Source organism: Nicotiana tabacum, chromosome 23 (assembly GCF_000715075.1).
Source record: "Nicotiana tabacum cultivar K326 chromosome 23, ASM71507v2, whole genome shotgun sequence".
Classification (NCBI taxonomy): Eukaryota; Viridiplantae; Streptophyta; class Magnoliopsida; order Solanales; family Solanaceae; genus Nicotiana; species Nicotiana tabacum.
In genome coordinates, this window is record NC_134102.1 from 81,790,220 (window position 1) to 81,816,121 (window position 25,902).

At 37.8% G+C, this 25,902-nt stretch overlaps 2 protein-coding genes across 7 annotated transcripts in view; both read left to right on the top strand.

Annotated features, from left to right (window-relative positions):
- LOC107782682 (uncharacterized) overlaps positions 1–19,791 on the top strand; it is a 28,928-nt gene extending 9,137 nt beyond the window's left edge. For 4 of the 6 annotated variants that reach the window (XM_016603602.2, XM_016603601.2, XM_016603600.2 and 1 more), the window contains exons 4-19: positions 763–849; positions 1,134–1,223; positions 1,313–1,439; positions 1,539–1,639; positions 4,680–4,848; positions 5,093–5,214; positions 6,382–6,510; positions 6,583–6,681; positions 6,776–6,833; positions 6,917–6,992; positions 7,073–7,202; positions 8,032–8,189; positions 8,967–9,039; positions 9,301–9,495; positions 9,853–9,946; positions 18,815–19,791. In XM_016603602.2, coding sequence (XP_016459088.1) covers positions 763–849; positions 1,134–1,223; positions 1,313–1,439; positions 1,539–1,639; positions 4,680–4,848; positions 5,093–5,214; positions 6,382–6,510; positions 6,583–6,681; positions 6,776–6,833; positions 6,917–6,992; positions 7,073–7,202; positions 8,032–8,189; positions 8,967–9,039; positions 9,301–9,495; positions 9,853–9,946; positions 18,815–19,665 — 2,559 coding nt within the window. In that variant the 3' untranslated portion in view covers positions 19,666–19,791. Of the gene's footprint in view, positions 1–220; positions 243–762; positions 1,039–1,133; positions 1,224–1,312; positions 1,440–1,538; positions 1,640–4,679; positions 4,849–5,092; positions 5,215–6,381; positions 6,511–6,582; positions 6,682–6,775; positions 6,834–6,916; positions 6,993–7,072; positions 7,203–8,031; positions 8,190–8,966; positions 9,040–9,300; positions 9,496–9,852; positions 9,947–18,814 lie in introns of those variants that run through there. The other 2 variants (XM_016603605.2, XM_075245327.1) reach the window with 2 other exon arrangements.
- Positions 19,792–21,171: 1,380 nt separating this feature from the next.
- Positions 21,172–25,616, top strand: LOC107782681 (cryptochrome DASH, chloroplastic/mitochondrial). Its single transcript, XM_016603599.2, has 13 exons — positions 21,172–21,591; positions 21,914–22,053; positions 22,171–22,395; positions 22,502–22,627; positions 22,721–22,795; positions 23,401–23,517; positions 23,613–23,659; positions 23,826–23,902; positions 24,088–24,163; positions 24,374–24,443; positions 24,583–24,706; positions 24,805–24,854; positions 24,970–25,616. The coding sequence occupies exons 1-13, from the start codon at positions 21,195–21,197 to the stop codon at positions 25,198–25,200; spliced, it is 1,755 nt and encodes a 584-aa protein (XP_016459085.1). The 5' UTR covers positions 21,172–21,194; the 3' UTR covers positions 25,201–25,616.
- The last annotated feature ends 286 nt before the right edge of the window (positions 25,617–25,902 follow it).

The window sequence follows — 25,902 nt, forward strand, 5'->3', positions numbered from 1 at the left end:
CCCCCCCCCCCAAAAAAAAAAAAAAAGAAGGAAAAAACCCTTCTGCTCCATGTTGTTTTGTTTCTCAAATTTTTAATCGCGTAAGTCCATGTCATCCACCCACTGCATTTTGATTGGAAATAAAGTTTAAGAGGAAAGAAAATTGATTGCGGGAGACAGCAATTCCTCAATTACAAGTCACAAGAAGATGGTATTCCTTTGCAGTGTGAAGGCGCAGATTATGGAAAAACCTATATGCCATAGTGAGCAAAAAGCACCAGTTTATTATCCATTTATTAGGGACTAATACTGCTCTTGAACTGTCCTTGCTAGACAGAACCATTTCAAAAAGTAGCTCAGTCGAAATAGCTCTAGCTTGCTCCCATGGAAACTCTTAGTGTTTTGTAAGCATTAGAGATATACATTTCAGTGGCGCCTTTTAAATCCTTTAAAAATTTGTTTTCTACTTATCTCCTATATCATTCAGATAGTCTTTTCTATGACATAATCTAGGGATGCCTAATTCACTTTAGCAGGAAATTAGCTACATAGCTCCTTAGAAATTCATTTCTTTGCTCTAAGAGCATTGTAATATCTTTATATTTTTGCTCATAAAATCATACAAGAAATCTGCAAGTTCAATTTATGTTTATGCAGTGTGAATATCTAAACATTCATCAAATTGATTAAAAAGAGTATCCAAACATTCATCAGAATGATAAAAAGAATATCTAAACATTCATCAGATAAGTGTTACTAATTGAATGAATTGTTTGTTCCCAGGTATGCCGCACCATAGAAAAGGAGTTTGGGAAGACCATGGATGATCTATTCTTGGATTTTGACAATGTACCTCTGGCAACTGCCTCAGTAAGTGGCTGAACTAAAAAGATAGGTGCAGAGTGGAAACAAGGATTTCTCACTAGGCGGTGTTGGCAGTAATACAGCCACTGGTTTTCTACCTTGGCTGTAAAATCTATAGTTAATTCTGTCAGTTTTATTACAAGTACACAGAAATGTGGAGTATAATAGAGGAAGTTGGTGCGAGCTGTAGGACTGGTGGTGGTCCTAACATTGTCTTTTTACGTTTTTCTTTGTTCAATACCAGAGGCTTATAAGTTATCCTCACCACTCTTAACATTACTTTTCCGCAGATAGCACAAGTTCATCATGCAACTTTGAGTGATGGACAGGAAGTTGTCGTCAAAGTTCAGCATGATGGCATAAAAGCAGTTATACTGGAGGTTCTTTATGCTAGAGGCCATGATTTTTTTGCTGGGTGAATATAGAGTACTGAAAAAGAGTAGTGTCATTTACTCCCATTCTTTTGCAGGACCTGAAAAATGCCAAGTCAATAGTTGATTGGGTAGCATGGGCGGAACCGCAATATAATTTCCACCCCATGATAGATGAATGGTGCAAAGAAGCACCTAAAGAACTAGACTTCAATCATGAGGCTGGTATGCTTCAAGTAGTCAAATTGATTTTCTTAATCCTTCAGCGGGGTTTTTTTCTGGATCATGTTTGTTAAGCTTTTTTTTCTTCTTTTGGTTTGTCAGAAAACACTCGAAAGGTCTCGAGAAATCTCTGTTGTAACAAAAGATGTGATGATAGCAAGCCTACTAATCACGTGGATGTACTAATTCCTGAAGTCATTCAAGTACGTTCGTCTAGTATTTTGGAAGTTGTCTAAGCTATTATTTGTGACTTTTGAGGAGCTCTAGTCTCTTGTAGAAGTTCCTACTTGAATGCTCTATAAATTTAATGTTATTGATAGAACTAATAGGGAGAGGAGCTCCACTGTCGTAAGTAGTTAATATACATCTACATGTAGAGAGTTGTTACATCAGATCTATCTCCTAGAAGGAAACATGTTCCCTGTAATGGTCAGAGGGACTTCACCAAGGTTCATATGGATGATTTAAGAGGGACTTTACAACTTGTTTGGGACTGAGTAGTAGTAGTTTTTGTTGTAAGGATCCGCCAAAGGTACTTGGTGAAATCTAGTCATTATTGCTTCTCTTTTCATGTTATTTTTTGCATGAAGATAAAGACAGATGACACACGCAGATAAGTATACCTGAACTCCTGTTTCTTATGCTTGATTTTGAGTGGAGTTTAAGGTGGTTTAGCAATAAAGGTCTCTAACCAGCTCGATCTTATGTGTCATTTGACAGTTTGCTTGTGTTGTACTCCCTCCGTTTCAATTAAATGACACACTTTCCTTATTAGTCCGTTCTTAGAAAGAATGACACATTTCTATAGTCGGAAACAATTTAACTTTAAACTTTTCATTTTATCCACTTTATCCTTAATGAGAAGTTTTTATAGCCACACAAATGTCATGGCCTTACAAAGCTTTTTCCCCTTAAGCTTTTAGGACCACATGTTTCAAAAGTCTTTTTTTTTCCTTAAACTTTGTGCCAAGTTAAACTGCATCATCTAAATAGAAACGGAGGGAGTAACAAGTATTAGGTCTAGCAGGGAGGAAATGAACCGAGTAGGGTGTTTCCTTTGTCGTTTTGTTTTCACAAGGGTCCACTCCTTTCCCTTTGGTTACATACGACAGAGATATCTTTATGTTTGAAGGAGATGGGGGTGAGAGTTAGCTTTTGGGGACATAAGTGGTGTGGGGATAATATGTTGAAAGATCAATTCCCGAGCATTTTCAGAGTGTCATGCCTAAAGGAGTTGACAGTCCAACAAATTCGAGAAATTCAAGGCGGAGAGGTTTTCTGGGATTTGAGATTCAGGAGGGATTTCAATGATTGGGAAGTGATTGAATATCCAATGATTATTAGATTTGCTTCACAAGCAATGTTAGTCACTTGATAGCCATGATGCATGGAAGTGGAGGTTGGGGAACAACAATTTTTTCTGTAAAGTCTTCTATGTAAAGCTTTTGGTTGAGGAGGAGGATGTGTTTCCATATAGCTCAATTTGGATACCGAAGTTCCAAGGAAAGTGTGTTTGTTCATTTGGTTAGCAGCTAGATGGGTGATCTTGACGGCCGAGAACCTTAGGAAGCGGATGGTCGTTTGTGTTAGTTGGTGCTTCATGTGTAAGGAGGCGGGTGAAGATGTGGATCATCTCCTTCTACATTGTAGCCTAGCCTCGAGGCTATGGAGGGAAATAATTTCTTTGTTCTGCATAGCATGGGTAATGCCAAGAACAGTAAAAGAGTTAATGTGCAGCTGGAAGGGTGGGAGAAGGAGGAGAAGGCGTAGGGCATGGACTGTTGCTCCTCTAGCAATCATGTGGGTTATTTGGAGAGAGAAATAGAAGAGCTGGGGTAGAGATGAGTTTTGTTCAGTTGAGGAGTAGCCCCCTATCCCTTATTCTTTTTTGGTGCACCCATGAAGTCTCTGTTTGTATAGAAGATTGGGTGTCTTTCGTAGAAAACCATATCTTTTTGTAGTCTTTCTTTTTTGGTATACTTCTTGTATGTGGGCACTCTCGTTTTGGCCCATTCATTAATGAAATTTTATTTACCTGATAAAAAAAAAATCTTTATGTTTGACAATGAGGGGATGTGTGATGCGCTCACCTATATAGTTGTGTTTTACGTGTCCTAAAGATGCTGAAATTGTTTATGGTATTTTATATTAGTTTACCGATTATTTTAGAAAGGTGCAGGCTTCAATCACTTCCATTCTCTTTTTTTTTTTCCCTTTAAGCCATCAAGCAGGGAAAGGTTCCTGTGGTGTTGGGGGTTTGGCTTGACCCCTACCATGTATATAGAAGGTAAAGATGACAAAAGAAGGGGGGCATAGACCTGACCTTCCATATACACAAGACTGTAGCAAAGACAGTCTTCAAAAAACCCATGGAAGATAGAGAAATATACAACTACTCTTCCATGAGAAAAACTAAATGAATTAGCTTTCAAAAAAGTTAGCTTTGTCATATCTACTTCTTATACTAGGCAATTGCCATTTATCTAGTGGGAAAGGACTTCTAGCTTCTTTAGGGAGATTCTGAAAATTGTAGAAATAGGAACTGCTGCCAGAGATTGCAGCTCTTTTGGCTAACGCGTCAGCCACCTGATTGGCTTCTCTATAGCAGTGAGAGACCACAACTTCTGCTTGGTTGATACTTCTTTTGGCATCTCTGATGATCTGCTTCATCTTTACATTCTTGGTACATCCTTCTGTAATCATGTTGGCCACAATCAGAGAATCAAGCTCTAGATGAAATCTGGTGTAGCCTAGTTGTATACACCATCCACCACCAATTTTAGCTGCTACAGCTTCTGCCTCGTTGTTGCTTTTACATTGAACAGGTATTGAGAAAGCCATGAGGAGATCTCCATTAGAGTCTCTTACCACCCCTCCTATACCTGCTCTCCCAGTGTCCATAAAACTACCATCTGTATTTACTTTCACCATATCTCCTATTGGTTTAGTCCATGTCATAGTCCAGTACTTCATTACTGGTTGCATCCTCTCCACCTCTTCACAGGCTTTCACCCAAGGCCAATTAAGATTGCAGTTAGGAAGGACAACTGTCACTGCTGCTTGAATTGTCCAGCTAACCTTCTGCTCCATATTGATTAGCATAAATCTCTTTTTATCTCCAAACTTGCAAGAGGTCCATCTTTTCCAGATTTCCCAAAAAATAATAACTTCTGTCCCTGTATTGTGAGATGTCTTCATTTCTTTCTCAATAACGTTCTTATATTGGATTACTTGAAATGGCAGTCCACTGAAATGGTGCTCATACTGGAGTATATGGATGGTGTTCGTTTGAATGACACTGAATCACTTCGAGCTTTAGGAGTAGACAAGCAAAAACTTGTCGAAGAAATTACACGTGCATATGCACACCAAATTTATGTTGATGGATTTTTTAATGGAGACCCTCATCCAGGTAGATTTTCATTCCTTTCTCTTTCACTAGGGATGAGTCACTGTGTTTACATTGATTTACGTCTGACGTGATTTTGTTGATATGATGCTTGTCAAGACTCGAGACTAACTTGCTTATGCTTTTTACCTCTCAAAGATTCTACAAAAGCTACAACATTTTGTCCTGCTAATTATGCTGAATATATGTTTCCAACTCTTAATAGTGTTTCACTGTGTTTAATATTCTTTTGGGTTGTCAAGAATAGGAAATTTTCTGGTGAGCAAGGAACCCCCTCATCGCCCAATTTTGCTTGATTTTGGGCTCACAAAGTTACTGTCAAGCTCCTTGAAACAAGCTCTCGCAAAAATGTTTCTGGCAGCTGCTGAGGTTTGTCCACTTCCTTTAACACCCAATGAGGACTGTGTGATATACTTGTAATATACTGTAATATATGATGGTTATGTGGTGAGTAATAATTTAAGAACAATTATGCGATAACTAATATTGTAAAATTATTATGCAGGGATTGCAGTACAAATGTCAAGAATTAGCTATACTAGTTAGTATGCAAGTGCAAGTTTTTGTTTTAAAATACATTAAAGTTACAACTTATTAAGAATTCGTACTATATAAGGTTTTATTTTTGTGGGTACTAAAACAAGGGGCATTACTTGAGTGTATTTTTTAAAATCATTTTAGGTGCTCTTATCTATGTATTGTTAGTATTCCAATTCCTATCTTGCATTGAATAATACACAATACTCCTGTATAAGTTATGCAAGTTTTGTTTATATGGAAAAAAGAGTGGTAAGCCAATGTTCTGTTAATATGCAGAGTTTTATGTCCTGAACCAAGCTTGTTATTCCTTATGCAGATTCTTATGCCATGGTTATTTTTCATATAGGGGAAGCAAATGAGCCCTTACAGTACTTAACTGGTTCAGTAGTATTATTCCGATATGCCATGACAAGTACTCCACCTAGTAACATGAACTCCTTAGTCTGACCATGTCTTAGCATCACAAGCGATGTACTCGTGTATCAGCCCTGTGTCTCAACTGTTAACTTTTTACGAAGTGTCAATAATCAATGTTTTAGTAATAATTAACATTCTATTCTCCAGCCAGACCTCCTATTTCATCTACCCTTGCGGATATTCTGGTATCAGAAAAGGATAATTATTTAAATCCTTTATATCTGTGTCATAGTTTCATTTAATTGTACAGAGTGCTTAAACCCAGCTAATAGGTCAATGAACCCCATTATTTTATTGTATCTTTGTTTAATTAATTTCCCTCTTTTAGGATAAAGTTATAAGAATAAAGCACATATTATAACCAAATTCAATCAAAAATTTAATTAAGGTGCAAGATGTTTTCTCATCTTGTTATTCTTGTACACTTGGCTGTAAATATTTTGTGAAGCCCTGTTGGCGCCTCTTATTCCAATGACAACAATCAATTTGCGCTTCTGTTTCCAGATAATCAACAAAATGTGGTTATGCTGTTTCCCTACCAATTTGCCATTGTAAAAATTGAGATGCCACTTCTTGCAGGGGGACCATGTTGCACTTTTGTCTGCATTTGCAGAAATGGGACTCAAGTTTCGCCTTGACGTTCCGGAACAAGCTATGGAGGTTACTTCTGTGTTCTTCCGTTCTTCCACGCCTGCCAATGAAGCTCTTGTAAGATGCTCTTGTTAGTTGGTTATATCTATTCGATTTCCCTCGTCTGACTTATCGCTCAATTTGATGAAGGAAAGTATGAAAATGTTATCTGAGCAAAGGTCAAAGAACCTCAAGGTTATACAAGAAAAAATGAAACTGAATGAGAAGGAAGTGAAACGCTTTAATCCTGTAAGCTAATAGCTCCTTTTGACCACTGTTGACTCTGTGAATTATCAACCACTGACTTTGTTGATTCTGAACCAGCTGATTATATTTTCTCCAGGTTGATGCTTTTCCTAGTGATATTGTTATATTTGGGAGGGTTCTTAATCTTCTTAGAGGTTTGTGATGAATGTGCACTATTATCTCCTCTTTGTATCATCTAAGCATGAAGAACTGACTCAGTGTGTTGTCTGATTCTCAGGGCTTTCTGCAACAATGAATGTCCGCATAGTTTATATCGATATCATGAGACCTTTTGCTGAATATGCTCTCCAATGGTTAGCTCTGTTTTGTGCTTATTTTACCATATATCAGCGGATGCATTGCTCACTGAGTATTGTTCATCAACTTGTACCAGCAACTTAAATAGAGGGCCATCCTTGAATCCACGATGGATTTATGACACCCCAGTTCATTCTGATGTTGAGGCCAAGCTAAGGCAGCTTTTGGTTGAGCTTGGGAATGCTGAGAAGATACTCGGAATCCAGGTACATACTCGTAACTTCCATGTTTTTGCGGTCTGATATCCTACCAACCTGCTTCCCTTCCCAAAGGCTTTGTACACAACTCTTCTTACAAATTCAGGGGTAGCTAACACTACTAATGCTGTGGGAGTACAATTTCTTGCTGCAGAGAAAAGTAACGCAAGGTCTTTAGTCAAGATAAGTCCGTGGAAAAGGAATGTTTTAGTGAACCCATATCTCATATTGAACACTCAATCAGAAAGAATAAATTAATTATAGAGTGCGGACTACCTTTTCAATTCGGGGTTGGCGTAGAGGTAGGCTGTACCTTGAAACGAAGAGAAAGCTCAAAAAATAAATAAATACAGAAGATGGAGCAGTCAGTTACTGAGAATATCAACTAGACAATTCATTATTCTGTGGATGAGTGAGAAGAGCACTGGAAAATTCTGCGTTAGCCATGTGGATGTTTCAGATTGTGAAGGACATAATTTAGTCTTCGAAGTTGTTGATTTGAGTTGAGAGTTCTTTAAGTGAATAGGAATGGGTAATTTTTAGTCAAACTCTATAGTGCTACAAATCCGATATATACTCAATTTTTCTCTATGTAGAGAGTTATTCGATGTTCCTTTCTGGGTTTCTGATATTAGATTTGGACTTAACAACTCAGAAGAGGCTTCCATGTCTCTTTTAATGAAGTGATCTTAGATCCTAGCTGCAGGGGTTAGTCATACTGCTGCCAAATGTTCTAATGTAGAAAATGTCTCTCCAATTAGGTTGGTTTATAGATATGTTGATTCATTCCTGGGTTTCACTAATTCAGGCATGCTCATTATTTGTTGTGTATTTCAAGGTATGTGCCTACAAAGATGGAGAAGTGATCATTGATACTGCTGCTGGGGTACTTGGAAAATATGATCCTCGTCCGGTCCAACCCGATAGCTTATTTTCTGTTTTTTCAGTAACAAAGGGAATCAGTGCTGGACTGGTACACTGGCTGGTTGATAATGGGTATGTGATCCTAGAAATAATTTCAATGTCTACTCTGGATGTCCTAATTTTCTATCCTCTTGTCTAAAATACAGAAGTTTCTAAATCGTTTAGAAAAAGAATGCTGCCCCGGGGGCTTTGATCTTGTGGTAAGAGCGCAACTTGTGATGTGTGGGTTCGGTGCACATCACGGGTTCGAACTCTGCCGCAAACAAAAGCCTAGTATTTTAAGTGGAGAAGGGTGTGTGTGTTGGGGGGGGGGGGGGGGCACTATTCATCGAGTTTCGAACTGTGCGCCGCTGGCCTAAGTTTACGCTGGCTGCTAGCCTACCACAACCACCCTCCTTTATCCCGGTTTGGGACTTTTTTTAAGGCCTGCCTTCAATCGAGGCGTGTCATTATTTCTTCATACTTGCTCATTGCTATAGTTTATTTATCGATATGCCGTTACATTTGAAGGCTCCTGATAAATCAAAATTTAGAAGGTAAGGTATATGTTACCATTCTTAAAAAAAAAAAAAATCAAAATTCAGAAGGTATGCGCCTCGCCTTGCGTGGGATGGAAACACCTTTGCTTATACGTCCATTTTAAAAATACTGATTCAAACTTTAAGAGCTTCAAAGTAGAAATATTTTTGATTTATCTATTTGTAATTCGACTTTCCTTTTAATGTGTCTTGCTCATTTTAAAGTTTTAAGAGGTACCCTATGTTTGCAAGACATTTTGTGCTCTAGCTTTGTTTGGGGTACATAATTTTAGCCTTTGCAATTAACCAATGAAAACATTATATCTAACAGAAAGCTGAAGCTTGAGGACAATATTGCAAATATTTGGCCTGAATTTGCATCACATGGAAAAGACCAAATAAAGGTATGTATAAGAAGTTATGAGCTACACCACAATAGAAATTGTTTCTGACACTTCTTGAGTGAGTAAATGATTAAAGAAGAAGAAAAGTTAATTTCATTCTTTTTTTTCCCAGAAAATATTTCAAAGTAGTGGCAGAAAGCAACACCAAGAATTGTAGAATACCTATTTCTTAGTCCTGGATATTTATTGTTTTAATTTCCAACTATGTCAGTTTGAGTGCATGCTTCTTTATCTTTTCTTTTTTTAATTTAATTATGGCAGGTTCATCATGTTCTTAACCATACCTCTGGTTTACATAATGCCATGGGTGGTATTAGCCAAGAAGATCCTTTTTTGATGACTGATTGGGATGAATGTTTAAAGCGGATTGCCATGACTGCTGCAGAAACTGCACCGGGTCATGAGCAGCTGTACCATTATTTGTCATTTGGCTGGTTATGTGGTGGCATTATTGAGGTAATGTTGCATTTCATATTTTCTGATCAAATTTTATGACTGTAATTGCTTGTTAATTATTTGTGTCATGACCCCTAAAGCATCAACTAAAGTATGCAAAGCTCCAAATGTTATTGAACTAAGTTTAACTTAAATTTTGAAGGTAAGTTTCCAAATGTGAACCATGTTTGTGGTCACGATGGGACGATGGGGATTGGTTTGTTACAGAAAGATTTGACAGTACCTATTAGTGGCTCCTCTTTTGAATTTGAAATGAAATAATCTTGTAGTGGAGCGTCTGTACAAAAACATATTGCTATCAGTATATTATAATCTTGACATGCTTTGAGGTATTTATCTATTGTCATCTCAATACAGCGAGCATCAGGAAGAAGATTTCAAGAACTCCTAGAAGAAGTGTTTGTTCGCCCTTTAAAGATTGACGGCGAGCTCTATGTTGGAATTCCTCCAGGCATGATTAGTGTCTACTTTTTATTATTTCCTAATTCCTCCTACTCCTCTTTGCTATCAATTGGCTCATCTTTGCTTGTTCAATCTCGTTAACTATGCTGACTGACATGTTAGCAAACAATCGTCATAGTTTCTAGGTCCCTTGTCAGTTGATAACTAATCTAACCACGCGGGATATACCATATTCATAGGTAATACTTCCGAAAAATGAAAGTTTAGACTGCTTTTATCCATGTTCAATATTATCGCAGCTACCTCGTTAAAAATTAAGGTCCAAAATAAGTTTCCCATGTTTATATGATGCAGATGAAGTATTGTTGGTATTAACATGCTGGACCTATGGGTACTTGTAGGTGGGCAGTTGGCCAGTAACCACCTCAAGTTTTGAGGGGTAGCTTATATGAATCTGATCACTAAGTTGTCAAAATTTCCAACCCATCTGGCGTCAGACAAAGCAGTTGCAATAACAATGACAATAATAATAATGATAACGGCAAAGGGCCAAATATACCCCTCTACTTTCGAAAATGGTGTAAGAATACCCCTCGTTATACTATTGAGTTATCTATACCCCTGCAGTCATACTTTGGGTTCAAATATACCCCTCATTTAAACGGATGGACACGTGTCATCGTCCTGTTGGTTAATTCTAAATTTCTTCTAATTAATTAAAAAGACTCATTATTCATACCCGAAAAGCAATTTTTTAAAGCAATTTTTCTTTTGTAAAAACTGGAAAAAACTGAAAAAAACGAAAATATTTTTTTTTTCAGTTTTTACAAAAAAACTGCTTTAGAAAAAACTGAAAAATATTTTCTAAAACAATGTTTTTGAAAAAACTGAAAAATATTTACTAAAAACTGAAAAAAACGAAAATAATTTTTTTCCCAGTTTTTACAAAAAAACTACTTTAAAAAAAGCTGAAAAATATTTTCTAAAACAATATTTTTGTAAAAACTGAAAAAAAAACTAAAAAGCAAATTTCTTAAGCAGTGTTTTTGTAGAAACTGAAAAACAAATATTTTCTTCTTTTTTTTCAGTTTTTAGTTAAAAATATTTCAGTTTTTAATTGCTTTAGAAAATTGCTTTTCAGTTTTTTTTCCAGTTTTTACAAAAATATTGTTTTAGAAAATATTTTTCAGTTTTTTCAAAGCAGTATTTTTGTAAAAACTGGAAAAAAAAATATTTTTGTTTTTTTTTGAGTTTTTAGTAAAATTTATTTTTAGTTTTTTCCAGTTTTTACAAAAAAAATATTATTTTTCAGGTATGAATAATGAGTTTTTTTAATTAATTAGAAGATATTTAGAATTGACCAACATGACGATGACACGTGTCCCTCCGTTTAAATGAGGGGTATATTTGAACCCAAAGTATGACTTCAGGGGTATAGATAACCCAATAGTATAACGAGGGGTATTCTTAGACCATTTTTGAAAGTAGAAGGGTATATTTGTTAATGTTATTGGATTCCAATTGGTGTTCTGAGACTTTGGATAGGTCTATATAGTTGAATTGAAATTGTGTGCAACGTTTGAAAGTAATCCGAACCTCGTCGCGTTCGCGATGACCGGCTGGACCAACTCCTTCGCGTTCCAAGCTTCGCGTTCGCGAACGCCAAATGACCCCAGGCCCCTATCTTCCTTTTCTTCTTCGCATTCTCGTTGCCTGGCCGCGTTCACGAAGGCTTGCCCTGCTCCTTCTTTGCGTTCGCGTTCACAGCATATCAGCCCGTCAAACTCCTCTTCGCGAACGCGGGACTCCCTATGCGTTCGCGAAGAAGGAAACCAGACTTCAGCAACAGCAGCAATTGTTATGCATGCACTTGTGGTTTGCAAATCTAACTGACTCTTATCCTTATGCATTACAGACAATGGTGCGCTCACGTGGTAGAGGAGATGCATCGCAAGGGAGGGCAGAACCCTCCCGAGGTCGAGGTCGAGGTAAAAGCAACCTACCTCTAGCACTTCAAAGGTTTATAAGTAAGAAAGCTACAGCCAATAGAACCAAACCATGTTCGAATGACCTCAAATTGTGTGCACACATCACAAATGACACTACGAACCTACTCCAACTTCCGTAATTCCATTCCGACCCCGATATCAAATTTTTCACTGCCGACCTTCAATTTTTCTTAAAAATTTCAAATACACACATAAATTTGGAAAACATCCTACTACCTTAATTTTCAAAGTCTTCTAAATGTTACTTTTCCTTTCTCTTCTCAAATATTACACACACGTCAAAAATGACACCACGAACCTACTCCAACTTCCAAAAATCCATTCCGACCCCGATATCAAATTTTCCACTGCCGACCGAAATCGCCGAATTTTCAACTTCCGCCAATTAAAGCCTAATTTCACTACGGACCTCCAAATCACATTGCGGACGCACTTCTAAGTCCAAAATCACCTAACGGAGCTAACAAAACCATCAAAATCCAAATCCGAGAGCCTATGTTGATGGTATTAATCTGATTATGGTTAGATTTGGAGCTTTTGGAGACCGAGTCCAGAGACGAGGGCATCCCGGAGTAGGATTTTACACTGTTTTGGACAATTGGTGGTGCAATCGCACCTGTGGAAATGGGGCGGACCCGGTTCGCCTAATATTTTTCCGGGACATCAAATACGACCTAAGGAACCATAGTCACCGCCCTACCACCTCCACCTTATTATTACAAGTCTCCCCCACCACCTTCTCCATCACCACCTCCACCATACTACTAAGGGCTACATTACTTCGAATTTGAGCAACACTCACTCGACTACATAAGCCTAAGGGCTACATTACTTCGAGTTCGAGCAAATCCTCACTCGACTATAAAGCCTAAGGGCTACCCTAACTCGAGTTCGAGCAACCATTCTCACTCGGGGACTGCACTCACCGCTACTTCAGATACGGCGAGGTAGACGAGCAGACATTCCCCTGGTTCTACTTTGGCAAGCAATGGTGGCGATGATAGGTAGGCTTTTAACTCCTTCAGGGCTTGACGCACTCGGATGTCCATAGGAGGTCGTTATCCTTCCCCCGTACCCTTTTCTGCTTATGTGACTTTCCGGGAGGTTTTGTTTTTGGTTTCAGAGTGTTTTGGGACACTTAGTCCCTAAAATGGAAGCTTAAGTCTTAAGTTTTTGACCATAGTCAAAACTGTGTGAAGACGACTCCGGAATGAAGTGGCATCGGTTCCGTTAGCTCCGTTTGTGATTTTGGACTTAGAAGCGTGTCCAGATTGTGTTTTGGAGGTCCGTAGCTCACCTCATCTGGAGGCAGGGATTCCTTTTGTAGAGGCCATCCTATCAGGCCAGTACATTCATCCCTAAAAGTCACACTTGGTACATAAGGCAGCAACAGTGTTTATAGAACTTGTTTCGACTCCGATTTAAAACCGGTCTTTGATTCTAAGTTAGCACGATTTACTGTTGCCTCATTAAAAACCTTGCCAGAAAATCCATTTGGGACAAAACCGGTTCAAGGGAAAAAGAGTGCAACACGTGCTTTCAAACCTAACAGCCACATTCTCCTTTGGTTGTTGCCTGCAAGTGTTATTTTATGGTCCAAATTCATGTCCAAGAAAAGGTGAATTAGATCCCAAAAGACATCCTCTGAAGAAGGTCCAAATCAGGCAACTATTGGACCTATTTGGAACCTAAAAATGTGTCCAAACTTGCAGCCCAATAAGTCCTACATGAAGCCACATTTTTATAACATAAAAAGGACTTACTTGCTGCCCAAAAAAGGAGCGTCAAACTATTCACAAACAATTCGATATACTCAATACGAATCATAAGAATTAATTCCATATGAATTTACTAATTTGCCGGATTAAAATCCGAAATTCATTTTAAAAATCGACAGTGGGGACCACGTCTCCAATCTCGGAAAAACTTATGAAATCCGAACACCCATTCCGAGACGAGTCCAACCATACAAAAATTATATCGAATTCGGAGAGTGAGAGAAGAATCTGGGAGCGCAGGTGCGAGGGTATGTCCGCACCTGGGAAGGCGCAGATGCGGAAGGAAAGGCGCGGTTACGGAGTCGAGCTAGGCAGAGGGAATGATTCAAGATTTGATCTTTTTCAATCGGGATTGGTTCCTTTAGCATTGTTTGATGCATTTCAGCTGTTTTTGGTTAGTTTCGAGCCGTTCGGAGGTCGCAACGCGCGGATGGCTTTTCCGACGCCTTTAGCGACGGAGAGGTTGCTGAGTTGGAGTTGTGTTAAGGACATAAGGGATTTAAGGGAGTCGGAGTAGTTGGAGAAAGTGTAATTGTTGCCGAAAATGGATTGGACCCAAACGTCGGCGACAAAACCCAGCCATTTTCTGGCCAGAGATGGAGATGGCTTTTGGCAACGGAACGGCGAGGCCTCGTGCAAGTAGCGCCGCAAGGTGCCGTGCGCATGGGGCTAAACTCAGTACGTTCCGATTGCCATCGGTTGTTGTGGGCAACATCGGGAGGCGACATCGCTCGTGGCGGCTGATGGCTTTTGGCAACGGAACGGCGAGGCCTCGTTGTTTGATGTGATTTGAGAGCTCGACTAAGTTCGTATGGTGTTTTAGGATTGATTGGTATGTTTGGTCGAGGTCCCGGGGGCCTCGGGTGAGTTTCGGGTGCTTAACGGACTAGTTTTTGGACTTAAAGATAGCAGATTTCTGATATTTTTGTTGCAGACAATCCTTCATCGCGCCGTAATGATAATGATATAGAAGAATTTGGACGTATGACATTAGTCTTTGGCATTCCTTTTCTTCACCTTGTTTATCTTATTTCTCACATGGTACAGAACAGTGAGAAACCAGCTGCTGTGTGCATTGACCTATGACCTTCAGGAGGAGGACAGCCATAGAGTTCTCAGGATTTTGTATAGTCAATTCTAGAACCCCAAAGCCTCAAGAAATTAACCTGTAAAGGGCTTTCCGGACTGAAGTTTCTGTATCACCATGTAAATATGCTTCATGCTTGAGCACTTGTTGATGTAGATACTTGCCACAGAATTTAGCAACTCTCAGGTTTCCCCTTGTTGAAAAAACCTTGTTTCCCCTTGTCACGACCCGAAATTCCCACTTTCGGGACCGTGATGGCGCCTAACATTTCACTAGCTAGGCAAGCCACCGTTAGAATAATTTTAACCATTTTTTTTAACAATTTAATTTAATTAATAATAAAGAAACTAATAACTGGAATAAAATCTGAAATAAAGTGAGTAAATCATAATAATAGCGATGTCTAAATACTATCCCAGAACTGGTGTCACAAGTGCACGAGCTACTAGAATAATACAAATAAGGGTTTGAATGAAAATAAAGCTGTCTGACAGAAATACACAGCTAACATAAAGTAGATGGGGACTTCAGAGCTGCGAACGCCGTGCAACTATACCTCAAGTCTCCTGTGGATAGCTGAATCCGAGCAAATCTACTGTACGCCGCTGGGACCAACTCCGGTATCTGCACAAGAAGTGTAGAGTGTAATATGAGTACAACCGACCCCAAGTATCCAGTAAGTGCCGAGCCTAACCTCGACGAAATAGTGACGAGGCTAAGGCAGGTCACTTACATTAACCTGCAACAATATAGGGGAACAAGAATAGAAATTAAATCAGTAAATCATATCAGCAATCAAGCCAACTCGGCAGCCATAACCAATTATTACTTAAATCACTTTCCGTTGTGGTGTGCAACCCGATCCCACAATATATTCATAATCAATTCTGTTGCTGCATGCAACCCGATCCCACAATATATTTATTTTTATTTAATTCTGTTGCGGCGTGCAACCCGATCCTCAATATATCTTTTCAATCAATTCTGTTGCGGCGTGCAACCCGCTCCTCCAATATATTCACTTTCAATCAATTTTGTTGCAACGTGCAACCCGCTCCTCCAATATATTCACTTTCATTTCTGTTGCGGCGTTCAACCCGCTCCTTAATAATATAATTTACCAATTCTTATAAAAGAAATTATTCCAATAAATGCAACAATTAATATGAAATTGTAAGACAACAATCATATAATAATTATGATTTATTTACAAACAAGTGATGACAAGTAGCAATTAATTGTGGAAATTAAGGAGGAAATAGGCAATTTAATATTTAGTATGCTAAATGTCAAGTAACAATTAAGTCACATAAATCAAATAAGCATGTAGCAAATATAGCATGGATTCAAGGCCATAATATTAAGCAAGGAATATGAGAGAAATAATTAATATAATAATTAATTCATGATTTAAAATAATTTATGATTTTCAGATAAATGTGCACACAATCAATTTGACGACGTATAGGCACTCGTCACCTCGCCTATACGTCGTTACACATGAAATTCACGTAACAATAATTCCAGGGTTCTATTCCCTCAAGTCAAGGTTAACCACGATACTTACCTCGCTTCGCAACCAAATTCAAGATTCCAATAAACCTTTGCCTCGCGAATTGATGTCCGAAAGCTTCAAATCTAGTCACAAACAATTCAATATTCTCAACACGAATCGTAGATTACTAATTTTCCGGATTAAAATTTGAAATTTATTTCAAAAACCGACAGTGGGACCCACGTCTCGAATCCCGGAAAAACTCGCGAAATCCGAACACCCGTTCCGATACGAGTTCAACCATACAAAAATTATCGAATTCCGACATCGGATTGACTTTCAAATCTTAAATTTTTATTTTTGGAAGATTTTATAAAAATCGGATTTTTCTTCACGGATTCATGATGTAAATGAGTATGGAATCATGAAATATAACTAATTTCGGATAAAGAATACTTACCCAACTCAAACTCGTGAAAAATGCCTCTGAAATCGCCCAAAACCGAGGTTTAGAACTCTAAAAATGAACAAAAATGTCGGACTCCGGACATATATATTTTGTCCAGGCAAGTCGCATCTCAATGCGACTTGTCTCAAAATTTTCAAGCCAAAAATTGCGGTACCAGCCTTCACTCAATCGATCATAACTTTTTGTACAAATGTCCAAATAATGAATGGTTTATCTTTCTGGAAACTAGAATCAAATGGCTACAACTTTCATGTTTTGATAATATCCAGATTCCTTATAGATTGCGAGATATAAGCTTCCAAAGTCAGCCCTGTGCATCAGAAATTTCTGGCGATTCACACTGCGAGGCAAACAAAAACTGCATTACCACCCTTCAGTCAATCGATCATAACTTTCTGTACTAATGTCCAAATGATGAATGGTTTATCTTTCTGGAAACTGGAATCAAAGGGCTACAACTTTCATGTTTTAATAATTTTCAGATTCCTTATAGATTGCGAGATATAAGCTTCCAAAGTCAGCTCTGCGCATCAGAAATTTCGCATACTGCTGTCAAAAACTAGCAGTTAAAAATGACCTAAAAATGGTCCGAAACCACTCCGAAACTCACCCGAGCCCCTCGGGACCCCGTTCGAACGCACGAACAAGTCTCAAAACATATTATGGACCTACTCGAGGTCTCAAATCACACATAACAACGGCAAAACTACAAATCACGCGTCGATTCGGACTTGTGAGTTTATGAAATTTTCAATTCTATAACTCGCGCCGAAACATGCCAAATCAATTCGGAATGAACTCAAATTTTGCGTGCAAATCATAAATGAAATAATGTAGCTGTTCCAATTTCCAGAATCGAATTCCGACCCCGATATCAATAAAGTCTAACTCCCGGTCAAACTTTTCATAAATCTTCTATTTTTCAACTTTCGCCAAAATGCGCCGAGTTGTCCTACGGACTTCCAAATCCAAATACGAACATGCGCCTAAATCCGAAATAACCATACGAAGCTATTGGAATCATCAAAATTCCATTCCGGGGTCGTTTGCTCAAAAGTCAAATTTCCGGTCAAACTTTAAAAATTCAAGCTTTATAAAATCAAACCTTTTATTTTTTTTCAAAAACTAACGGAAAACATGCCTATGTACCCCGGAATAACTTCAAATTTTGTACATAAGTCATAAATATTGTTACGAAGCTGATCGAACTCTCGGAATCTAAATCGGGACCCGGTATCAACAAAAACCCAATTATGACCAAATTTAGGAATTCAAACCTTTAAATTTCTAGTTTCCGTTAAATGCCGATAATTTGAGCTAGGGACCTTCGAATTCGATTCCGGGCATACGCCCAAGTCCCAAATCACGATACGGACCTATCGGAACTGTCAAAACACTGATCCGGGTCCGTTGGCTCAAAACGTTGACCGAAGTCAACTCAATTGAGTTTTAAAGCTCTATTTCACATTTTAATCAATGTTTCATATAAAACTTTCCGGAAAAATTTATGGACTGCGCACGCAAGTCGAGGAATGCTAAATAGTGCTTTTCGAGGTCTCAGAACACAGAAATGAATATTTAAAATTAAAGATGACATATTGGGTCATCACACCCCTTCCTTTTCTCTTCCAAATATCTTGATGCAACAATGTGATGTTCTTCTTCTGGAGTAGATCTATCAAGTTTTGAATTCGCCTATGTCCCGTTTATGTAGGTTTCGTGTAAACCACAAAGGAAAGTTTCATATCACAAACAATTTATATTCTGGAGGCGAGTGACAGCCTTGCTTTACACATTTAATTATCAAACCACTCAGACCTGCTTTTCTCACATATAAAAGATATAGTTTTAAAAAAAAAATTCTATTCCACTGAGTCCCATATTTTAAATCCCCAGCCAAGCATGCGCAATCCCCTTCCAGTAGGGAAGGGGATGGTAGATCCTGAAGGGTCTTATTGTATAGCATGGTCATTTAATCAGTCTCTTCCTAGCTATAATCATAGGCCCCCCCCCTCTCTCTCTATATATATATATATATATATCCATTTGATAGTTGACACCTAAAATTCCCAATTGCAGGTGTGGAATCTCGACTTGCAACGCTTACAGTAGATATGAGTGATCTCACCAAGTTGTCGAATGTCAGCAACCGTTCAGACTTGCCATCCACTTTCCAGCCGCAGCAAATCGCTCAACTTGCAACTACTTTACCTGCCATATTCAATTCACTCTATGCTCGCCGTGCTATTATACCTGCTGCCAATGGACACTGCTCAGCTCGTGCCCTAGCCCGCTATTATGCTGCACTCGCTGAGGGTGGGAGAGTTCCTCCACCGCATTATTCTTCCATGCCAACCTTAGGAAGCCACCCACACGTTCCAAAGTTTCCTTCTCAACAGACTGTTAAGAAGCAAAAATCTAGAAAGAAAACTGCTGCTTCAGATGCTGATGGTTCTGGACCGACTCAAAATAGCAGTTCATCTGTTGATAATGATGGCAAAGGTAATGTTTATGTCCGGATTCCCGACGACAATAGCTACAGTGGCGGTGATACGTCAAGTGATAACCGGAATATTAAACTCTTCCACAACCAAAGAGTTCATGATGCTTTCATGGGAGTTGGAGAATATGAAAACCTTACCTATCCTAATGGGCAGTTTGGGCTCGGGTTTAAAAGGAGTTACTCAACAAATGGGGAACTTATTGGCTTCGGGCATTCAGGTATGGGCGGATCTACTGGTTTTTGTAACCTCAAGCATAAGTTTGCGATTGCAGTAACTCTGAATAAGTTGTCATTTGGATCTGTGACTGCGAAAATAATACACTTGATATGTTCTGAGCTTAACATTCCAGTGCCACAGGAAATTTCCAGACTTGTTGAGACTGGATCTAGTGATCAGTTGGATATAGGTAAACCGATGATTAATTGACAAAATTTCACTCAAATTTTGCCATTGCAATTTGCAAGTGTAACTATATCATCAAGACAAAAGAATACCATTGTACTTGACAATACAAAGTTTAAATTATGGAAGTATATTAATTCTTTGCCGTGATACTGAAGCTTTACAAACTTTGTATGTGTATATGATTCCAGGATCGAGCACATGGCCATAATCATGCTAAAGCAACTAAAATCTCTTGTTTTAAGTTTGATATAATTGTGCGTATAGTTTTTCCAGTTCTAACTCTAGAGTGAAGGTTTAAGCGGCCAGCTACCTTGAAACTTACATGAAAAGCCTGCACTTTTACTTTTCCTTTTTCTTTTTATTTCTACTATAAATTTCTTCTCTTTTTTATTTTAATCATATTTTTATTCTCTTTCTCCTATTCCTAAGAGTAGATTTTAAATTTAAATTTATATTGAATGATGTATTTTGACATATTTAAATTATCATGTGAACAATAAGTAATACAAACATTTAATGTTATTGTTTTGGAATAACTATATTTTATATTGATTGAAATTTTTAATTTATATTTTTACTTTACGGTATATTTTAATTGAATTTTTTTATAATAAATGTTTAATTTTTTTTTCTAAATAATACTAATCGCAAATTGAACCTTTATTGTCCTTTTTCGTAATTTGATACTTAAAAGTGTTTTTTTAAAAAATTGGTTAAACACAATGAATTTGCAAAAAGCACTATTCAAACGAATTGGCCAAACACAAACTGAAATTTTACAAAAGAACTATTTCGAAAAGCTTTTTTCAAAATAGGAAGTTTTGGTAACTTGGTTAAACGAGCTCTAAATGTTGTAACTTTTGATTAAAGGATGCGTACATTGAAAAGCTAACTCTTAATGAAATGATAGCTAAAGTACCCACAAATACAGTTTTGTGGTTTTTCTTTTACTAAAATAATTGGATTCTCAAATTACGCTCAAATCCAATCCGTTCATGTGTTTTGAATTTTTCTTTTTGAAATAGGTAAACCACTGATTAACAAACAATTTTTCACTCAATTTTTTGTCATTGCAAGTCTATGTTTACACAAATCAAATAAGGAAAAAAATTTAAACAAGTAAAATTTTACTCGATTTTAAATTTCTAAATATTATGAATGTAGTTTAAATATGGGAGGATTAAATAGTCAAAACTTTAGTTAATTTTAGTATCTTATATATTACAAAAATAATTTAATATGAAATCTGTTATTATGCAACTTAAAGTCAAACATATAGTTTTAATTATACACGATACGTCTTATTTTTAATGTAATAATAAATATGAAATAGTCGTCAATTATAGAGTGAGTGGCTAAACAGAAAAGAATGTAACGTAACATAGCTACATTAGCTAAGATGGGAAAGTGAAAAATTGGATAACAAATGGCTAAGACGGCGCCACGTCAAGACAAAGCACCTTAGCCCACGTGTCAGCTTCTCAACAGCTCAAAACACTTGATACGATTCGTCACTTACAAAATCCATACAAACCAAAATTTTCCACTTGATGAATCTGAACGTGATGATCAAACCTCCTCTTTCTTTAACCAAACTCACTGCATCTTCTTTAACATTCCACTGCAAATTCTCCAAAACCAATATGCATTCTTCTTTCAGTGCCAGAGCCAGAGCCACACCCACTGTTCAAAATGTTCCAGAGCTAACCCCTGAAGAAATGGAAAGAGTTTGTGAACAGACTTTTCAGAGATACACTAGTGTTAGTGGTTTGGCTAAGAGGAAAGGCAAAGGGGTTGCAATTGTTTGGTTCAGGAATGACTTGAGAGTGTTGGATAATGAGGCTCTTTTTAGAGCTTGGGTTTCATCTGAAGCAATATTGCCTGTTTATTGTGTTGATCCTACACTTTTTGGGACTACCCATTTCTTTGGAATGCCCAAAACTGGAGGTATTCGCTTCACTCTTTTTTTTCTTTTGGATCGGAGCAAGATATAGCGTCTTCTAATTCTGTGTCATTTGTGCACATAACTCGTACTTTAATCCTTCTTCTTCGGACACACAGGAGTCTTCCAACTAGTTTAGAATTGAGCATAAATAGAGAGGATTCATATAACCCACCCCAACTAGTTTAGAATTAAGCATAGTTGTTTTGTTGATTTTCTATTTACCTGATCCTTCTTTTCCATATTCTAAGGTTAAGTTTGATTTAAGTTGAATCTTCTATTGTGACCTATTTGATAAGCTCAACGTTTGTCTTTTCTCTTTGACAGCTTTAAGGGCGCAATTCATCATAGAATCCTTAACCGATTTGAAAAGAAATCTAGTGAAGCGGGGACTTGACCTAATGATTCAACATGGTAAACCAGAAGAGATTATCCCTTCCCTTGCAAAAGCTTTTAAAGCACACACAGTTAAGGAGCTTCTTCTTTCATTTTCTTTCTTCACATTGATGTTACTTATTTGACAACTAGTCAATTTTATTGCCGTTAACTACATAGTAAGGTAAGGAGGTGTGTTTATGTTACAGGTGTATGCCCACAAGGAAACATGCAGTGAGGAAGTAAAAGTAGAAAAAATGGTCACCAGAAATTTGCTAGAATTTGTACCACCAATATCTGGTGAACTAGGCAATGAGCCAAGATCTACAAATGCTACTAAACTGGAATTGATCTGGGGTGGTACTATGTATCATATAGATGACCTTCCATTTGACTGTGAGAGTTTACCAGATGTGTACACTCAGTTCCGTAAGGTATTATTATTCTTCACAATATGTTTCTGTTTTAGGAAACTTGCAATTCAGGATACTTTCTCTTATCTCATCTGTTAGCTGTCTTGTTGATGGTTAAACTTAACAGTCAGTGGAATCCAAATCAAGAATCCGTAATTGCATTAGACTCCCAGCATCACTTGGTCCACCACCAGAGGTTGGAGAGTGGGGATGTGTCCCACAAGTTACTGAGCTCGGGCTTCAGTCGGAAAAGGCAGGTCAAACATTAGAGTTGTATAAAAAGAACCATGGATAAATTTGTGCATTTAACTCCAATTATTATTCTCATGTTTCCATCTTTTTACAGGTTTCTAAAGGAATGAAGTTTATGGGAGGTGAAAGTGCTGCACTGGGTAGGGTACATGATTACTTTTGGAAGAAGGTGAAGGACCTGTCTTTTATCTGAAATTACTGCACTGTGATTGCAACATGAATTGTTCAAATTTTATCTCGGGTTTCTGTGATTTTCTTGTTCTTTTCATTTCTTTTGTTGCAGGGGGTCAGGGTGACCCGAGTTTTTTTGGTTAATTTTTTCCTCTCTTTTTTGTTTGTTTGGTGCAGCGATAGAGTTATTCATTTGATGTACCTGTTGACCATGGGTCTAAAGCGTGTCAAACTAGCCTCTTGCAGAAATGCAAGGGTAAAGCTGCATAGGGTAGACCTCCACCCTTCCCCTATGCCCGCACTAGCCAGAAATACTTCATGCACAGGGCTATCCCTTCTTTTTTCTGTTCACAGTGATGCCTATGATCGTCATGCTTTTGGGTGCTGCATTGGTCCCTACACATTTTAAAAAGTGACAAATTACCTGGTGTTTCTGAAATTAAACCTTCTTCTGTTTCTACTCTACTATAGTCATCTACTAGATGGCCAGGACTTGGGGAATTTGCTGACCTAATATTTTTACTGCTTTCTAGTAGAGAGACGCGACCTAGGCGAATGATGACTCTACATATTTCAATTCTTCTGATCTGTGATTGATTGCAGGATTTATTGAAAGTGTATAAAGTGACTCGAAATGGAATGTTAGGGCCTGATTATTCTACAAAGTTCTCTCCTTGGCTTGCTTCAGGATGCCTATCTCCCCGTTTTATATATGAAGAGGTACAGAACTTTTTCTCATACTGTAATGTTACATTAACAACCTTCTTATTCTAGTAAGCTATAAAGATTAAGAAAGCTTCGTTTGACTTGTTAAGGTGAAGAGATACGAGAAGGAAAGACAATCAAATGATTCGACATACTGGTATAGTTTCCTCCCTTCTTCCTTCTCTGTATGCTAATGGTTTTTATGCCTGAGATTTAGTATAATAAATATAGTTTTTTAGTACCAAACAATCTGATGCCCTGTATTCCTCACAATATTCATACACCGGACAGGTGTATATTTGATGCCTGATTTCTGTTTTCAGGGTTTTGTTTGAATTGATATGGAGGGATTACTTCAGATTTCTCTCAATCAAGCAAGGAAATTTGCTTTTTCATGCAGGTAAAAAAGACATTCTTATCTGAATTCATATTAACACACCCCATTTTCTAATCAACTCCTCAAGAGGAATGTTGCTGCTTGCTTTTTATGTAGTGTAAATATTCTGTAGGTTCATTCTTCTTTTTCCGCCTGGCTACTATCGACATCTGGAAATATATCGATACTTGTTTTTTTTCTCCGTTTAGGTGGTCCCCGAAAAGTAGATATTAACTGGAGCCAAGACCAAACCATGTTTGATGCCTGGAGACGAGGTCAAACTGGGTAAATTCCTATCTAGGGGCTGGCCAAGCACCTGTTGTTTAATAAATACATTATCTTCGTACCTTGCATGTTGACTGCTCCTTTCTCCTCCTCAAACCCAAATGGGATATCTTAGTATGAAGTTCAAGTCTGAGGAAACATGTGAAAATAAATATGTTCTACATTTCCATGGGATGAGAAATTGTTAATTTTCCCAATGCAAATCTATAGGTATCCTTTAATTGATGCCAACATGAAAGAACTAGCTTCTACTGGATTCATGTCGAATCGAGGGCGACAGGTACATGTGCACTTTATTATTTAATATTTTCGAAAAATTATATGCTAGTTTGTTACCTAGTAAACAGTTCTGGAAGATAAATTCATCAAGAAAGAAGGCAATTTACTGCAATCTAATTATTTTAGTATCTTTTTCCCAGATTGTGTGTTCTTTTCTTGTTCGAGATATGGGCATTGACTGGCGGATGGGAGCTGAATGGTTTGAGACATGCCTCTTGGATTATGATCCTTGCTCCAACTATGGAAACTGGACATATGGTGCAGGTGATTCTCCTTTTATTATCTACCTTTGATATATCCACTTTCTCTAAACTGGAAGTTGGAATTGTGAGTTGAAACTTCTGCTATTCCTTTTGTGTCAGGTGTTGGCAATGACCCTAGAGAAGACCGTTACTTCAGCATCCCGAAACAAGTAAGTGCAATAAGGATATAAATATTACTTTTGATAGAATCATGTTCTGGGAATCCTATGCTATTTACTCACTATGAGATAGATGTTATTCTAAGAATGTTTTTACATGTTTCAGGCTCAAAACTATGATCCCGAAGGGGAGTTTGTTGCATACTGGTTGCCAGAGCTAAGAGCACTTCCGAGGGAGAAAAGACATTCTCCCGGAATGATGTACTTAAAGCCAATTGTTGCTCTCAAACATGGATACACCAAGAAGACTGGTGATTCGAAAATGGCATTTGCATCAAGAAGAGCCAAACCAGAAGACAATCGACGAAAGGGACAGGGAGATAGGAGAACGTATTAGCACTGCTGCCAATATAGGCTACTGATTTTCAGGACATTTCTCACAAAGTTACAACTGAGATCAGAAACACTAGCTGCAGCATACTGATTGTGAAATATATCTGCGAGTAGAACTAACCTGATCCCACTGGTTACTTGGAGGCACTTGTAACAAAGATTGTGAAATTGGCTATTACCGCTTGGTCCAAGCTTATCACAATTCACATCCTTGGACCATCTTACACAGTTCTTGAATGATTTTTTCTTGGCTTGGATACCTCTATTTTTGTATTATCCTACACATCTCAGTTTGGTAAAGATATCACTTCCATGATAATCCGAACAAAACAATATAATGGATGTGAATTGTGATAAGTTGTTCTAAACTGAAACATACTGATAATCCGAACCGAAAAAAGTGTTACTTGTTTGCCGGTACCATGTTATTGGATTAGCTGTTCGGAATGGTTTGGAATCATATGACTAATGGGTTATCGATCGGTTTGTCCAATTTCATCATCAATTTAACCAATAACCCGATATGATACACTTAATTTACATTTTTACCCTTGGCTATATAAAGTAGTAATGTTTACTCTTTTTAGGGCTTAAGGAATCCAATGCTTCCAGTTCAGTGTAGCATATTTAAAAACTGAAAACTGATTAATCGAACCCATAACTACAAAAACCAAACCTATCCCTACTTGAGTTGTCTTCACTTCCT